Below are 18,049 nucleotides of genomic sequence, written 5' to 3' on the forward strand. Positions count from 1 at the left end.
CATGTGTTCTTTCTAGTGATGACTTGTTATTTCTCTTAAATAGGAAATATTTTAATGCAAATACTAATGGTAAAACTGGGGGGGGGGGGAGTAAAACTTGTAGTGAAAGCTCTTCAGTTTATGCAGCAATTTCCAACTTTCCAAAACTTGTCAGAGTAGCACTGCCTTGGTGGACTTCTTCATAAACTTCATTCAGTGTCTTCTCATGTAACAAATCTAGACTGTGCTCTAAACACCTTCAGCTCCACCCTAATGAGTGCTGCATCTATTTTTATAAAAGGCAATATAGGACTGGCCACTCTGGCATTTGTGGAAATGTGGTTTTTTTAATCTGGCAATAATTTGTGCTCTGTTTATTTTAGTCTACAATCACAGTAAACATCTATATGTGTTAAACAAAAAGTTAGACCGCCAATGTACAAGTATGTTTGGATTATTTAAGCAGTACAAGAGGCTGAATATGTGTTTGGATTCCTCAACAGTTTATTGTGCACAGAGAGTACTGCCTGCTAGCTGGAGGATTAGATCAGTCTGTCAGATTCAGAGTACATTCTGTGTGAGAAATGCATCATAGACCACCCTCATACTTTGATATCTTTCTCTGCATTTATATATGACTCTAAAATGAAGGTGGGGTGTTGGTTTTGTTGAAGTTTTTTGTTCGGGTTCTTTTGTTTGGTTGGCTTTTTACTTTTTAAATTCAATACTAGATAAGCCAAATTTCTCTGAGTAGGTTACTGAAATGAAGCACCTCCTTACAGTGACTGGAGCACTTTGTCAAGCTTTTCCCATCTATCCTGTTAACAGTCTCCTTTGTTAGCTCTGTCTCACCAATACCTGTGCAGTGTGCTGGGAGGCTTGCTGGCCTTCTCAGGAACTGGGTGATGGGCTCGTAGTGATCCAGCTTGGTGGAACTGTGCCTGGGGACCCACCTGGCTCCCTTCACTGCTACAGCAACCCCTTTCTGATCTGGAGCCTTAGTGTCATGCAGTTCCCCTTTCTGTTCACATACGTGTATATTCCTGGTTATGATCCCATCATGACAATAAGAACAGTATACCAGAAATTGCCATGAGAGATGCAGTAGTCTTCTTGTAACCCCTGTTTAGTTTGGAAACACTTGAACTTTTGTGCATGTTGTAGTATGAAGAAGTTTAAGCAGATGTTAAAACAGGACAATGCTAATAAAAAAAAAGTTGATGTGGTGTAAGGAATTTTATTACGTAAACAAATAATCATGTTGTGTCTGAAAACAATTCCAGAGTATTTAAAAATATCAGTTAAAATTTGAGCAGGTTTTTTCTTCAGTAAGCTGGCAGAGTACTGAAATAACCTTACCTAGAACAGGAGGCCTGGACTAGCAGCATTTTACAGGCATCTTTAACACCTGAAGAAGTACTACATTTACTACCACTCTTATCTGACCCAAGTGCAGCACTGTTTTCTCTCCTTTTCAGGCAAGGCAAGTAGCTATTGCTCTGTTCCCACATGGAATGTTACTTCTTTGCAAGTTCCCTTTCTAGAGGTTCTCCTGCATTTATCAATTAGCATGACTCAGAGGCATTTGGGGTTTAAGGTGGGCATGTTCCTGACAGAGGTGGTTTTCACACTCCTGCAGTGTTCCAGTTAGAATGATGGCCTGTGCAGTTGGAATTCCAGACTGAATGGGAAAGAGAAATGGTTCCTAGGAAAGTATTTTTTTTATGGTCATAGGATTCTAGTCTCTCCTCAGCCCCCAAGTAGTCAGTGCATTTGCCACTTGCAGCGCCCAATTTTCATGATTGTGGCACTTCAGATGGGTGCATTTTAGGAGCCCGTGATCTTGGATTCACTGTCCAGTCTGGAGAGAGCTTTTCTGACAGGAGAGGAGGCATTTTGGTTGTGAATCAGCCTGCATGACTGTAGAGGAGAGGACAGAGTTAGGATAGGGAGCCTGGTTGCAGACCCACAGTACCACACAGGGCAAGGCTGAATATATGAAATATACCAAAATATTTGAGATACTTGAAAATTTGGAGCAGCAATTATCATGGCCAGGACCATGTGTGATCAGCTAACATGGTCCCAAGGGATAAAGCAACTGTAATTCAATTTTATTTAGACTAGAAGGAATTTTCTGGCTAAGCAAGCAGCTCTGCCCCACAGCAGCTTTATTGTGGTGCATTTGTGATATGGCCAGCTTAAAGCATATCCCAATAAACTTGTTCACCAAAGGCATAAATGCCTTCCTGAATCAGCCTAGGAGAAGAAAACTGCTGATGGGAACAAGGTGTCTATTCTTTCTTCCTCTTTGTAATCTTGCTGCATCTTCTACAGCAACACAGGCAGCACTTGAAAAGAATGAAGACAATAGTGGTTGTACAGGTGAACAAGAATGCCAGAACATCCAGGGAGTGGTACTGGTACCAGGTGAGATGGTGAGCAGCTGGTCTCAAGTGCTTTGCTCCTTTGTGACGCATGACAAATTCAATCCAGAAGACAGCTCTGTCCAGAGGCTTAACAGGCTGGTCATGCTGTATCTTGGATAACTTTAGAGCATTTTCCTTATAGCTGGGGGGGAGAAAAAAAAAAAAACAAAGAGATTTCTCACTTATTCCTGAAACAAACCCTCTAGCACCTGGCAGTCTTTGTGAGGAAGGTAGACAGCCCTGCTTTTACTTTCATCAATCTTATTTAAATATATTTGAAACTGGTCCAATTGATTCCTGTATGCATAAAATTCGGTTAAGAATAGTAATAGAGAAAGTCAATATTTTGCAAAAAAAGTTACTAAAAATTACTCCAGATTGTACTTTTTAAAAAACCAACATGGAAACATTTGCAGCATTTCTGTTCCAATATAGTAGAGTGTGCTGATTTGGGCACTTTCTTAGTATTAGCTGGTGTGGGCTATTTTTTGGATTTATGCTAGAAACAATGTTGATACAATAGGAATGTTTTCCTCACTTCTGAGCTTGTATCCAGTCAAGGCCTTTTCTGGCTCTCACACCACCCTACCGGCCAGGAAGCTGGGGCTGCACAAGAAATTGGGAGAAGGCACAGCAAGGAAAGCTGATCACAACTGACCCAAGGGCATCTCAGACTCTATGGTGTCATGCTCAGTAGTAAAACTAAGGGGAAGGTTGGGGCGGCCGCATGTACCAGTTGCCATCCAGGTTGATATAGATCACCTCCACCATGGCTGACTCCCTCAAGATACTAGATACCTCCATCAGTGCTGGTCCATTTCCTTCAGGAATTTGCAGGTCCTTACTTAACGGAACACCTGTCCTTCAGACTGGACGAGAGTTGCTGCTAAAGATGGAGGACTTCAGCATTTTTCTGATCCCTTTGTCAGTGGTCTTATCCGTAGCAAGGGATCCCAGCTGCTGGGCTTCCTTCTTTTAAGTCCTGACTGATAGGTACAGTAACGTAAGGATACTGCTAAGTCAGGTATGAGAACGAACTGTTAGGTCTACAGGCAGCTAAGAACTAATAAAGCTAGAATTGTCATTCAGAGCCCCCAGAGGATTTACACTAGCAAAGAACTCTCAAAAGCTCATCTGAACTTTCCAAGGACTATTTTTCTCAAAGCACTCATAAAATGCGGTATAAGGAAAACCAAAGTATTGATCTCTGCTTTTTGAGAAATGCTGATTTTCAGAAAGGAAGGACGGTTTTCATTTGAAATCCAAACTTCAGCTACTCTGCATTTTCCATTCCCAGAAGAGCCAGCCGAATTTCTCACAGCAGCAGCCCAGGATTTTAATAACCTCAGCCTACTGTACAGCAAGAACGAAACTCACGTGGAATTGTAAATGACTGTGTTCAGTGCATCAACCAGGTCCTGCGTCTTCATTGTGTTGAAATCCACCTGAACTGCAGCTCCTTTTGCAACCATGTGAGCAATGTTGTCGTGCTGGTCAGCAAACATGGGAATCCCAACCATTGGGATCCCGTGGTAGATGGCTTCATAGAGCCCATTGGTCCCACCATGTGTAATAAAGGCCTTTGTCAAGGGATGGCCTGGAACGGGGAAGGAGAGGTGTGTGTTACAGCAGCTGTGGGAGACTCTATTCACTGGATTTGAGCACTGCATAGAAGGTGCCAATGCACTGCTAGAGAAGGGAACAGCCCTGACCTCTGGATCAGCAGCAGAGCTTGCATGCTTAGCTTTCACAGTCACACTTACTTTAACACAACATGTGAATCAGCATGTCCCTCCAGACTATCCCACAGTTACTTTGGCCCTTCCGCTATTGTGGAGTTGTTTTCACGCAGTATCAGGTTCATAACAGCCCTGTGCGTCCGCCTTGCTTAGGTCAAGCATTTTGAAGAATGAACCCTGGGAATGAACTGCAGGGGCCAAATACAAGTCCAGAGCGCATCTCTACTTTGGTATTTACTGATGCCCATGGTTGCTTTTGAGCCCTTCCAGACAACTGCCACCAAGCTCTGTAAGTCAGAGCCCTCTAGGAAACTAAAAAAGCAAAGCAAAAGCAAAGCTCTGCAGCTTAAGCTGTGAAACAAAGTGTATCTACAAGCGTTACATGGTTCTGTGGCCTGAATTAACCATTCTAGTGGAAAAACAAAGGAAACAGTTTTCCAAGGGTGCCATCTATCTATCCCAAATAGAATCAATCTCACCAAGCAGGTTATTTTGTGGTATCCAGTCATAAATCCTGGTGTTGGAGCCCAGAGTTTCTGGTTTTTTCCCTTTGTACCGCCAGAGGACCTTGAACAAAGGAAGAATAAGATAAGCATGGTACATGTGATGTGCCTTTCTGTATTATTACATGTAATTTAGAGCTTTATCTCAAACCCACATCCCTTTTCACAGTAGTTCAAATAGCTTTGGCTCCAGTTGAACTCTTTGATTGGCTATTATGTGCTAATTGTAAAAAATGCATGGAGTGTTTCTTGTATTTTGGCCTGTAGACACACCTCCACGTCATTTGGTTCAGAGGAGGTAAAACACCAGAACTCTCCTAAAGTAATTCAGCAATATGTCTCTCTGAGAGAGCTCAGCTTCCTGGCTGTATCACATCCATCAGGTGTGCAGATAAAGAACAGGCCACTCCAAACATAAAAGACTCACTGAGAGCAATGAGATTGAAAAAAACAAGGCAACTTGTTTTAGGTTTCAAAAGAAATTCACCTTTTGTGGAAGCTGGCTGAGGGCTTTGGCGATCACATTACTTTTTTCATCACTCAGGTTGTAGACCATTGACCCAAGAGTGAATACAATGACACCATGTTCCCCTGAGCTCTGAACAAATTCTTCCATTTCCTAGGAGAGGCAGAAAACATAGCAGGGATGATTACACAGTGCACATTACACAGATTTCTGTGAATAGAGAGCATAACCTTTTCAGCTTATTAAGGAAATGATGGTGGTGTGAGAACCTCCTGACAGAAGAGCTCACAAAGACAGACGTGGCCCTATGGAAAATAGTCAGTTTCTCCCCAACAAAGAGCAGGACAAGTTGAGACAGGTGAAAGACGCTTTGTCTTTTTGAAAGCAAGTTTCAGGATACATTTCAAGCAGCAGGAATGAATCCTGGCATTATCGTGAGTAGGCCATACGTACTCTGTGACACTCTCCCTACGATGGTCATGGTTCTGGATTTTCCTGGAACAAGTACTTTGTGTTATATAGCTCTCCTGAAACCTGAGAGGATGTTTCAGCATCCTGATCACAGATTCACCAAGTTGGTGACACCACTTTGCTAGTCAGACAGTTCTCATTTCTTACAATGCACCACATTGCTCAAAACATTTTCTACAAATCAGACCAATAGGTCCTCCTGTTCCTTTTATTAGTGTCATGTGAACTGGAGCACTAACATGCGAAAGAGAATGGTTATCAGTTTTCCCCAAGCTCAACTCATTCCACAAGGGAGTGGGAAGAAGAGTTAGAAGGTTTATTTTAGTAGACAACTTGCACTGAAGATGGCCTATACCTTACAAGGCTCCTACAGGAATGATAATCTACACCAGAGCTTGTCATCTTGTCATCTTCAGTATTTGGGAGTTTCAAATTCCACCTGAATACTGCAATTCACAGCAGAGCACAGGCTGGAGACGCTCAGTGTTTTACTCCCTTTAAGATGTCTTAAACTAGGGTACAATAGAAAAAGAGTTATCACTCATCTGTTTCTGCAAGTTTTGACCCCATTTTACGTAAAGAATTTGTCACAGTGCCTTCTGGCATCAGGTATTTCAATGTTATCATGGGCTGCAAGTCTGTGTCTTAGAATTAAATATTACATTTAAGTACCCTGAGGTAACACCTATTTTTCCTAAAACAGACACTGTATTACCCCATGCTGACATCAGCCGTCCTCTTTTAAGACAGCAGGCTGTAAACCAGCCCTCAGTTCAGACAAGTATGGATGGATGCTAAATAGTTCCTTGCTCCCCAGCAGCACCAGAGCATCTTCTTTAAAAATGAGCTTTCTCAGGACATGGATTGCATGGTTTTCAGGGAAACAGTCTTTGTAAGAAACCAGCCAATGGCAGAATGAAGTTGGGATACCTTTGGTAATGGTTTTGCAGGCTGGCAATGAAGTCCTCCAACAAACTCAAAGTTGGGCAGAAAAGGGCGTGGAAATTCAAAATCCCAGTATGTTCTGATTAACCAAATCTCTGCTTTCCCCATCGTCTCACACAGGGTTGTGGGCCTTCCTGTGGACAAAGTACAAGAGGTTTGCAACATGTACTGGAGTGACCTTGTTTGCTCTAGATTGTGAAACAGGAACCTTACCTTGGCCTTTTGGCACTCCCAATCAGTGTAGTTTATCAAACCATGCATAAAATGAAAACATCCACAAATCTGGATCTATTCCTTGCCCTGTCCTGTGTTCAGGTTTAACAGATGGCCATGAGCAAGGCAGTACAATCCTTAAAAGGATTTTGAACCTTCATGATTACTTTAGAGAAATACAAGTGAGAAGCATTTAGTATTTAATATAGAAATGCAATTCTTGTAGTACTGAATTATTACCTGTGCTTGTAATAGAAACACAGAGAACACTTGGGGAAGAGAATAATTACTGAAAATTTAGTTCCAGATAAAGAATGAATGAATCACAAGGTGATGATCACCTGTCAGGGAGGAGGAAAGTTTTTAAACAAAGTTCTGTAGCATTTTTCAAATGGTGACTCATTTAGTGGCTGCTCAGACAACAATAAAAGACAGATACAAACATCTCTAGTTTTCTTGAGGACTGGGTCAGCTGTTTCTGACACGTATTGGGAAAAATTGGCCAGCTCCATAGTTACTTTTAATGTCATTTTATGCGAAACCAAATATTGCTAGAAATCCATCTGGAAAAAAAAAAATCTAATAGTAATCTGATGTTTTATAGTTTACCATTTGGAAAAATATGTATTTATAGCTACATGTTGCAAGTTGTCTTTGCAGTATTTTCTCCACAAAGTGAAACTGAAGAGTAAAAGAGTTAGAAGTATTGATAAATAGTTTTCCAAAGCCAGCCTAATGCAAGCAGGAATCAAGCTAAATAAGCTGCAAGACAAAAATTATCTCTAGGGCATCTTCTTACACTACTTGATCAACATAATAATCTATATCAGTAATTTTTTCTTTGTATTTAAATTAGAGAGCAGTGAGTCAGTTCCAAAGTTGCTGAAGTGAAAATTAAGTTTGCATTACAAGTAGTGATATAAAGGTGTAATTAAGTCTTTATGTGGTATTCAAAAATTCAATCCAGGGAAGAGGGACTAGTTTTCAAAGTACAAAGGTGTTCTTTGCAAATGCAGTAAAAGATTGGACAGCAACAAAAGAGAGGCCCTTGTGTTTGCTGTTCACTCATTATCTGCCTAAACTTAGATACCCTGGACAAGATTCAAAGTTCATTGAACTAAAAGGTCTCTTTATTAAATGTTGAATCATGCCTGAGTTATACTATGATGGAGCAAAATTTTCAGGTATGTATATAGTTTAAGGAGACTATTTCAAACTCTGAATGGTGTATGAAACAGAAAGGTGACAGCGTTTATTGTTGAGAATCTGAACTGACACATCCACGTAGTGCACATCCTGCACTATCCAGAGTTGCAAGATACTTCAGGATTACCATCTCTGCTGGCCATTGAGAAAGAATATTTTGAGACAACAACATAGTGGTCCCAAAGCATTCAAAAGGCACAACCTATGCAAGAAAAGAAACCACTCAACTGCTGCCTTACCTAAGACATTACTGTAGTACCTATCCCATTCATCTCGCCAAAACTTCACGAAAAATAAATCCGTGCAAATGTAAAAGAGGAAGTTCTGTAGTCTTTCCATAAAGGACATCTGGTGTGTCAGCCCCATTGTGCTAGCAGGCACATAGGAAGGTGGGGACGGAAGCCCACCACACAGCCGCTCTACCACATTTCCTTCAGAGAAGCGGAAGCTATAGACAAAAGGGATCTCTAGGATTTCTGCTACAAGCTCCCCACCTACAGACAGGGGATCAGCAATCAGAACATCAAACTTGGCCTTCTGCAGCTTTGCTATTAGGTGAGAGTTCATCACCAAAGTGTCACAGGTCTGCTTTGACATATTGGTAAAGACCTCCAGTTGCTCTTTCATCGTCCACATGATCTCCCAGGGAAAGAGATTAGAGGCTTCATTTATCCAGAAATTGAGGAAGTCCTCCATGGAGGCATCCAAGGTCTCCTGGCTAAAGGGGACTTGCAGGACCTCAAAAGTGAAAGGAGAGGAAGTGTCCTGGTAGTTGATGAGCAGATTGCTTGAGGGCACCAGCACAGTCACTTCATGACCCCGAAGAACAAGCTCTTGCAGAAGCACTTTCACATTGATCCAATGACTGGCATCGGTGGGCCAAACCACCACCCTCCCACAAAAACTGGTGCTGCAGCAGCATGCATAGGCCCAAAGCAGCCAGGGGAACTTTGGCCCCAGCATCTCAGCGTTCCACATACAACTCTGGTCTGACCAAACTGGAAGCAGTTCACTGCTTCACTGTGCAAACACTTCAGAGCCAACCAATTAAAAGTGGCATTTGTTTGGTGACTAGACTGGCAAAGATGATTGGCAAACGTGGCAAGAGGGAATGTCATAACACAAAACAACACTCATGGGAGGACTGGGCAAGCAGCAAAACCCGTTCTGGAGTGTCCTGTAGAGCCATAGCTGATCTCAAAATTACAGCGGCTCCTATCTGCTCACCACAAAATGCATTTTGCAACATGTGAAGACCAGAAGCCTTTTCCCTGTGTTGTGGTTTAATCTTGATAGGCAGCTAGGCACCACAGAGCCTCTAAATTTCCCACTGTAGGAGGAGAAAAGGAAGGGCAAATTTAGAAAACTCATGGATTGCAACTGAGACAATTTTAAAACAAAAAAAAAGGAAAGGGAAGAAAAAAAAACAAGAAAAGCGAGTTACGCCAAAAGAACAATTGCACTACCAGCCAACCAGTGAGTCCAGTGAGTTCTCGAGAAACAGCAGCCCTGACAAACTTCTCCCCCCTATCACCCTATCTTTTATTTTGTTGAGCACAAAATCATCATGGGCTGGGGTATCCCTTGGGTGAGTCAGGGTCAGCTGTCCCAGCTGTGCCCCCTCCTGACTTCTTGTGCATCCCCAGTCCCCTTGCTGGTAGGGTGGTCTGAGAGGCAGGAGAGGCCTTGACACTCTGTAAGCACTGCTCAGCAGTAATTAAAACATCCCTGTATTATCAAAATTCTTTTCAGCATAAATCCATCATGCAGCCCATGCAAGCTAACAAAACAGATATTGCACATGGAGCCTTAAATGCCAAACCCCACAGTTCACAATAAAAAAAGACATCACAAGATCCAAACATGTCTGAGGCTTACACAACGGACATCAAACCATGCTTCAGCTAGCACAAGATTTTCTAGTCTCTGTCATCATAAAATAATAAGCAACACAAACACACAGCTAGGTACTCAAAGAGTAGGATACCTTACCAGCTTATCTCTCTCAACAGAATTACACCTTATTAGTGAAATACAAATAAAAACTTCTAAGTCTCATATTGAAATACCCATTTTATCTCCCCACCAGCAATGCATATGTTCAGCCTGTTTCCTTTTAAGCAATACTATAATTGCCTAGAGCAAAAATGGGAAAACAATTATACAACTATTATTTTTTAAAATTAAAAACCGCTTACAAATAAATATAACTATAATCTAATATTTACTTAGACACCTTCAGAAAAGCAAAGAACCATGTCTCTGCAGAGGGCCTTTTATCACTGTGAATTGGAGCTCATCTGATCAGATTTTTGTAGGTCCAGAGGAAGATATTGTCTCTAATTTTGAGACAAAGTAGCAAGTAAGAAGTGTGCTATGGTGGGTATATAGTATTTTACTGTTCATAGTGTTTGTCATGATTCATCTACGAATATGGCTAATGAGCCCTGTTTCAAGTGCTTTAGCACTGTTTTACATATCCTGGAAGTACCTGTACAGACTTAGCTCTACTACTGTAGCAAGTCAGGATTAACAGGCAGTGTTTGTACTTGCCTGATATTGTTTGACTTCATGCAGGAATTTTGACGGAAGGAGAGTGAATTTGGGGCTGTCATGCTCCTGATTTGTGCCTTAACCTCTCATCTCTGGGTATTTACTCTTGTCTGTACAGCAGGTGTAATTTCAGGAAAGAGAGCAGCCTTACCTAAAACTTCACTGTAGTATTGATCCCAGCTTGCCCAGAGAACATAATGAAATATGAAATCCTGCAGAGTGTAGCTGAGGATGTTTCTTAGCCTTTGCCAGAAGGTCATCCTATCTGTTAGGCTAGTTAGGGTGGTTGGTACATAGGAAGGAGGTGCTGGGAGTGTTCCACAGAGCCGCTCCACTGTGTTGCCCATGGAGAACCGGAAGGTATACACAAAGGGGATACCCAGCTTCTCAGCAACCAGCTCCCCACTGGGGAACAGTGGGTCTGCCAAAAGGACATCGAAGGTGGATGCCCTCAGTCTTTCCATCAGGGCCTCATTCTTCACAACTCCATCACAAATGATTTTGGTTATGTTCTTCATCTGCTTTGTCTTTTGAGCTATCTTGTAAGCACTTTTCCAGATGGGTAGCTCTCTCTCCTCATAGAAAAAAAAATATAAAATTTCATCCATTAAGTCAGCCATCTCCTTTTTGGTGATTGGCACCTCAATCACCTCAAACTGGAAGTGTGAGGGCTGTGTGGAATTGAGGATGAGGAAGCATGAAGGCAGCAGCACGGTCACCTCATGGCCCCGGACCATAAGCTCCTGTAGTATATGCTCCATGTTCAGCCAGTGGCTGTTGTCAGCCGGCCAGACCAACACCTTCCCCCCAGAACCGCAGCCCAACACGGCCAGCAGCAACAGCACTGACACCTCCTTCCCTGCCATAGCCTGCCCTGTGTGGCAATGCCCCTGTGGCCTTCCTTCACCGGGAGCAGTGGCACTCCTGAACTGGGCTGGGCATGCATGACACTGCCTTGATCCCGAGGGCAGGGAGCCAAAGGTAGGCAGTGTGAAATCCTGTACTGGATAATAGCATGCTTAATATCATGTTTTCCTAGGGCATAAAAAAAAGGTGACTGGCACCGGCTGTCACCCTCTGGTGGTGAACAGCTTGCTGAAGCTGGAAGATGTGATCCCTCTGGAGCAGCAGGGAGAGCTGTCAGCCCTGGGGGGCTTAGTCCAGCAAGGATTGTATCCTGTTGGTAATCTAACTACAGTCTCTGCATTACTTGTGTGTTAGAAGAGGTGACTTTTTCATTTTTCTGGCTCTTTGAAACACAGCTGGGTAGGCAGCAAAGATGACTGTGGGCATCTTTTTACTTTCATAATGCCACAAAGAATCCCTTTAGAATGCACATAAAGTGGTGATCCAGGGTTGCAGCCAAAGAGTTGTACCTCGAAGTGGATGAAACTACACAGCAAATTACTCCGATATCAGAGTAAGACTGTCCCCATGTGAATTTGCCTCCTACAGAGCACCGTGGGAGACCAGGAGAGAATAGTGCAGGCTTCCTGCCAGCCACTAAGTACCAATTATGAACTATAAATTGAACCAGAAGTCCATTAAACAGTTTTATTTATATTGTCTCTCCTGATGTGCGATTAAGAAATACTCTAAGTTCTCTTTTGTGTCCTAAAAATCATTATTACAGGGTTTCTGCCCAGTGCTGTTACACAATGGTTTCCTAATGTTTTTGTCCAAAGTTTCTGGTGTGGTTTCCATGCTGCCTAGAGCACCCTTTCTGGGACAAAAATGTGGGTCATGGAAACAGCTGGACTGTGAGGAGCCAAGCTGAGATACATCATGTACTGTACACATGACCCCAGATTGGCATATTTGTGGGGTCTTGCATCATGCAGGTATTTGCAGGCAATTGAACCCTGAGAGATTTGAGAAAAAGAAGTCTTTTTTAAGAGCTCAATGGGAAGGTAGAAATGACATGTGATTAATAATAAACATATTTTTCTACATGATGACTCAAAACAGTCCAGAATAAAAGCCTGCAGAGAAAAATTTGTTGTTTTCACTGTTCGCTTTGTGGGTGGGAGGGTATGTTCTAAATAAAACTTGTTTTGTGCAGGAAGAATTGGTTTTATAGGACCAGTGACACAAGTGAAGTCTCTATTACAAAGCCACAATGCACTTAAATATTGTTGCTGAGGATGACAAAGGCTGGCTTGTAATTCACCAGCTCTCCCCTCCTTGTTATGGTCCTCTGGATGAGGAAGATGGCTCTGTTCTTGGCTGCTTTCTTTGCAAGCAGTCACCCTTGCTGAGTGCGCTGCACGGTGTGGAAGTATCAAACTCCACACTAAAATTACGACAAAAGTCAAATCCGTCTGTTGGGATGACCCATAGCCTGTCTCAGTGCAATGGCATAGCAGCACAGCACCCTGACTGCTAGTGGCTCAGTCCCATTTTAAGGACATAATGACAAACTCTTGCTGACCTCTCTCTTGACCCTGGTGAGTTCCTAGCTCTGCAGGAAACTAGAACATAAGGACAGACTGTATAACAAGAAGTGAAGTATCAGAAGGCTTACCCAAGACCTTGCTGTAGTAGATATCCCAGTGTCCCCAGTAGCTCTGGAAAACATAGTCTTGCAGGTGGTAAGACACAAAGTTTTTTACTCTCTCCCCAAAAGACATGTGGTCAGTGAGCTCAGACAGGGCTGCAGGTGTGTAGGATGGTGGGGTTGGGATCTTGCCACAGTGCCTTTCCAGAGTGAAGGCTGGGGAGAAACGTAGCGAGTAGACAAAGGGAATGCCCAGCTTGAGAGCCAGGAGTTCCCCACAGGGGGTCACAGGGTCTGACAGCAGCAGATCAAAGCCAGACCCCTGCAGACGAGCAATCAGCTCTTTGTTGGTCAGCACTGCATCACACATGATCTTGTTCATCTCCTGCCAGCCTACAGACAATCTTCCCAGCTCCTTGTAAAACTGCCAGAAGGTCAAGATGGTTGGTCTGTTGTTGAGCCATAGGTCCACTATTCCATTAATCAGGCTCTCAGGAACATCTCTTTTGAAGGGCACATTATAGGTCTCAAAATTCTCCGTGGCTTTAGGCCTGGGTTCAATGAAGAGGGTAGCATTGGATACCAGGATGGTAAAGCTGTGCCCACGGCGGATGAGCTCCTGTATAATTACATTCATGTTCAGCCAGTGGCTGCCTTCTGTTGGCCAAACCAGTATCTTCCCACAGAAGACAGGCCCTAGAAGAGCAACTTGAAAAAGGAGCAGCTGGAGGTATTTCTTTGAGCCAGTTGTTTTCATGACCATGGCAGAGTCAAGGGCTAGATAGTCTGGGAGTTTTCCTTTCCAGTTGGGAGTGCTGCACCTCTGTGGTGACTCCTTACTAGTATTCTTAGCAGAAATGAGACTTTGCTGTTGCACAGATACTGCCTTTATAACCTGTGTTTCGTCTGAGCTCTGAAAAGAAAAAAAAGATGTTTGGTGATTCATTTTTCTCCTTTTGCCTTCTACCCTGTTAGCTTCCCACCAAGGAAGTTCTGTTCTCTTGTTACAAGGAAGACAGCAATCCTCACTGCTGTCAAGAGTCAGTCCCCTGGATGCCAGCCCTGAGACTTAAACAAATCCCTGCATTTTTTCCATGAACTAGCAGTGCCAGAGGCAGACCAAGGAATGAGAGGCCACAGGGCGGACTTGGAAGTGGCATCCTTTTTCACAGTGAGATGCTAAAAGTGCTCGTACTTCTTATGCTGAGAGAAGTCAACAAATCCTTCATTTGTTTGATGATAATGCCAATAATGACATGCAGTTTGTTCTAATATGTCACCAGTAGCTTCCAACTGCTCCCAGACAACTTTTAACACATTGAGTCCATTGCTGCTGCCTATGGAACATCACCACCTGCCCGGTCATGTTGTCAGGTGTCTAAACATGGCTCTGGGCTTCTTCTGAGCCCTAAAAGTGCTAAAGAGCAAAACGTACATCATCTGGGATGGCTCTCTTGGAAAGTTGTCCCTTGAATATAAACGCCATGCCTGGAAGCAGTTATTTAAGCAGCTGGAGACAAAATGACAACTAAAACCCACACATATAATTATACACTTGATCCAACACAGTTTAGGGAACAAATGGCATGCAGCAAAAAAACTCTTACCTAGCAAAGTCTTCCAAGGTACATAAACATTGTGCTCTGAGCTGCAAGGTGCAATTTGCTACACAATTTTGCTGCTTTTCCTTGCTGCTCCCCTCCTCTGTGCCTAGGCTGCTTCCAGCAGGTTTGGTTATCAGACAGAAAGAGCTTAAGTAAGTTACCCTCTGAACTGGATTTTTCAAAAAAAGGAAGTAATAAAATACGGGATGATGGCAACAAAGCATGTATTCTGTGTTTATTCATTGCTTTGTTATGCTCTGGGAATTTAATGGTTGAAATGGTCTTTCCCTTGCCAGGATATACTATGATGTTATTACAGAGCCAGTTTCTTAGGAGGACTTTGTATCCTAGAGATAAGAAATATGGTGTCTGACTGCTAAAAACACTTTTTTACTCCCTTTAGGGTCCCAGGTGGAAAAACAAATTGTTTATTACATAGTAGATATCTTTATAAACTATCGACAGGAACAAAGAGTGAACCTTGTGGTTTGTTTGCAGAGGTTTTCAAAAGTTGGTGCTATCTGTGTAAGTCTCCAAAAGTTGGTATATTACCTATGTTGGCTCTGTGGCCCTTGGTTCCAGAGATCTAGCAAGTGTTTAATAACCTGAAAATATAGGAATCTAAAGGTGCAGCTCAATGATTTTTAAGCATTGTCCATAATATTCAACAGGGCTTTTTCTAAACCCTCAGAATCTAGGACTATTATGCCAGCATATTTCAGCCGTAATTTGGCCTTACAGCCAGGAATTTTACTTCAGTCTATCCACAGACCTTTGTATCCAGAGTAAGATTTTGTTTTCAGGCTAATTTAGCTTATTTTGTAACGTCCTATAAGAAACTAAAAGTTTTTGCAGCAACTATTGAAAGGCCATGTTCATATGGGCTAGAGCAGATCATAGAATCATAGAATACCCCGAGCTGGAAGGAACCCACAAAGATCACTGAAATCCAGCTCCTGGCCCTGCACAGGACAGCCGCAAGAATCACACCATGTGCCTGAGAGCATTGTCCAAATGCTTCTTGAACTCCCTCAGGCTTGGTGCTGTGACCACTTCCCTGGATAAAAACTTAGATGGGAACTTACTTTTTGTTTCCAACCTCCGAGTATCAAATTCCTCCATAGCAAATGAAAGCAATTGCTAGGGCAACTAAAGAGTTAAATTTGTCTTTTTTCCATGGCCAACTCTAAAGATGATATTCAGATTACTCAGATCAGAGAAGATAAGCATTTTGAGAGGATTAAAGAACAAAATCCAGCAAATGAGAGAGAAGTGGAGCAGAACAAAGTAGATGGTGTTAAGTACCTGTATTTCACAAATCTAACGTTGCTAACAGAAGTTCTGCAGTCAGTGATGCAACCTCCAGCCTTGTTAAAAAACAACAGGCTTTTCAAGGCTAAGGCCCTCATACAAAAGTTAGGCAATGCAAAGTGATGATTTCTACATATGGGTCTCTTCACCATTGTGCTGGGTGGCTGGGAGTGACAGTGTGCATGGCACTTTGATTTCTATGAAACCTCGATACCAGCCAGCACCTCAGAAATTCAGGGCCAGGGTGGAAAAGGGATTTTACCCTGAAGAAGTACCAAATTACTCTATGCTTTCCCTTTCACCTAATGCAATGAAGCAGCTTCTGCTCTGAAAGCAGACTTAAAAGTCTTGACTACTTGACTATCTTTTTTTTTTTTTGGTTTGTTTGTTTTTGGGGTTTTTTTGATGAGGGTGGTGGGAGGGTTGGCAAAGGGAAGGGAGGATACTAGACTGGGAAAATTTCAAAGTTGGCTCATCCCTACATGCAGAACAGACAGGATTTAGCAATTCTGCAAAGTCACATGTGCATGTCCTCATTAAGAGGCTTGTAATCCCTGGGATATAGGGAAACTCTAGCAAAAGTTAATGAGATAAAATAGCCTCACCATGACCATCTTTCTTGAATAAATTATATCTTTATACCTCTGCACTGTTACTGCAGGATGAAAAAAACAGGGGCTAGGTTTATAGCATTGCACTTGGATTTTGTGATTCAGTTTAAGACTCTACAAACTCTCTTCACTGCTGCTGAAATGCTGCAAGAGCACCTTGTCAGGTAAACAACAGCCATCAGGGTGGCTGGCACGGGAAACATTTCCACTCTGCAAAGCCAAAACATTAAAGAAATGAGAGAAGGTTCAGGCCAAGCTTGGTGTCCCTGCTAGGAATCTGCATTCTTGGTGGAAGAATAGGTGCTGCACCCTGTCCTTATCAGCTCTAGAGCAAGGAGCAGCAGCAGACTTGCCCAAGCTCCCTGCACATGTGGTACACTCCTGATTTGCCAGCCTCATAAGGAAAGCTGCATTCTGTAGTCATGGGGAGATCTGCAAATCCCATGGGTATGGACATGATGGGACTCATCTAATGTCTCACCAGCCTTAAAAGGAGGAGCTGCTCTCTCCATTCCACCATTTCATGCATGTTTGTTGTTCATGCTCCTATGGCAAGCCTTTCCCCCTGACTTTCCCAGTCATTCTGCCAATGGTTTATTTTACTGGGAGAGTTTGCTGCTGGGGCAGGAAGGAGCTAGGCAAAGACCAAGTAGGCTACAATGGCCAGGGCAGCCTCATCACCTTGTTAAGGCAGGCCAGGGAACGGCAGTAATAGCACCAGAGCACAGACCAGAGGTGACCACAGCCATCACTGCACCCACCGCTGGGGACACCGGTCCCAACTGTAGGGACTGAGCATGCCCAGAGCTCTGGCAAGGGCAGGAGTGCCCACAGCGTGCCTGCATCCCCAGAGCAAGGACCTCTCCCATTCCTGCAGGACCACTGGGGAGCAGGGAACTGGGTCCCAGGGGTTATTGCAAGAGACCCCAGATCATGGGAAGGTTTAGGGGTGCTGACTGCACCCCAAATTACCCCAAAACCACCACCCTGGACCCTTCAGCATGCAGCTCTGTGTAGGCGAGCATGGACAGAGCACCCAGGGACACCCATCTCACCTAAGACCTGCTGCTCTGCACCAGAAGAGTGACACTGGGACGTTGACACCAGGAGGTTGACACCAAGACAGTGATACCAGCAGGGTGTCAACAGGAGGGTGACGACAGCAGTTTTTATGGGCTGAGACAGGGCACTGAGGGCAGTAATGTTTGCCAGCCCAGCAGCTGCAGGGAGGGAGGAGCAAGTGCAGGGAGAAACCAGCAGCCACTGACCTGCAGGGAGGGCCACAGTGGACATCTCCAGCCCCACCAGTCCTACTCTCCCCCACAGGTCCCAGGCCACATGCCACTGTGTGAGGCTGGGGAGGACACCTCTCACTGCCCACACCTACCCAACATGCTCCCCATACACAGATTTGCCAAAACCCTCTGCAATCCCATGAGCTGCTGCTAGCAATCCCCCCACCACAGCAGCTGAGGGGTGACACCTGCTTGTCCCCAACCCAAGAAGAGGACAGCAGCCTCAG

General features: G+C 43.6%; 1 protein-coding gene across 3 annotated transcripts; it reads right to left on the minus strand.

Annotated features, from left to right (window-relative positions):
* Positions 1-1,196: 1,196 nt before the first annotated feature.
* Positions 1,197-17,698, minus strand: LOC106862846 (UDP-glucuronosyltransferase 2A2-like). Of its 3 annotated transcripts, none has more exons than XM_088163797.1 (7): positions 17,583-17,698; positions 13,029-13,914; positions 6,518-6,666; positions 5,138-5,269; positions 4,627-4,714; positions 3,786-4,005; positions 1,197-2,550 (listed from the first exon to the last, which is right to left on the minus strand). In XM_088163797.1, exons 2-7 carry the CDS (start codon positions 13,762-13,764, stop codon positions 2,274-2,276), a joined length of 1,602 nt encoding a protein of 533 aa, XP_088019923.1. In that variant the 5' UTR covers positions 13,765-13,914; positions 17,583-17,698; the 3' UTR covers positions 1,197-2,273. The 3 variants fall into 3 exon arrangements, with proteins under 3 accessions (XP_088019923.1, XP_014747555.1, XP_014747551.1); XM_014892069.2 differs by lacking the exon at positions 17,583-17,698 and adding an exon at positions 10,656-11,304 and having other exon boundaries at positions 13,036-13,910; XM_014892065.2 differs by lacking the exons at positions 13,029-13,914; positions 17,583-17,698 and adding an exon at positions 8,191-9,069.
* Positions 17,699-18,049: the final 351 nt, after the last annotated feature.

The sequence above is a fragment of the Sturnus vulgaris genome, chromosome 4 (assembly GCF_052056855.1).
Source record: "Sturnus vulgaris isolate bStuVul1 chromosome 4, bStuVul1.hap1, whole genome shotgun sequence".
Taxonomy (NCBI): domain Eukaryota; kingdom Metazoa; phylum Chordata; class Aves; order Passeriformes; family Sturnidae; genus Sturnus; species Sturnus vulgaris.

Bases quoted from the DNA above. Each gene is read 5' to 3' on its own strand.
- LOC106862846 (XM_014892069.2), bottom strand. From the start codon at position 13,764: ATGGTCATGAAAACAACTGGCTCAAAGAAATACCTCCAGCTGCTCCTT. The intron at 11,305-13,035 runs GTCTTGGGTAAG...TCTGGGGGGAAG, and splicing joins GGGATATCTACTACAGCAAG to GTGTTGGTCTGGCCGGCTGA. The intron at 5,270-6,517 runs GTATCCCAACTT...TGCCTCTCCTAG, and splicing joins CTGCAAAACCATTACCAAAG to GAAATGGAAGAATTTGTTCA.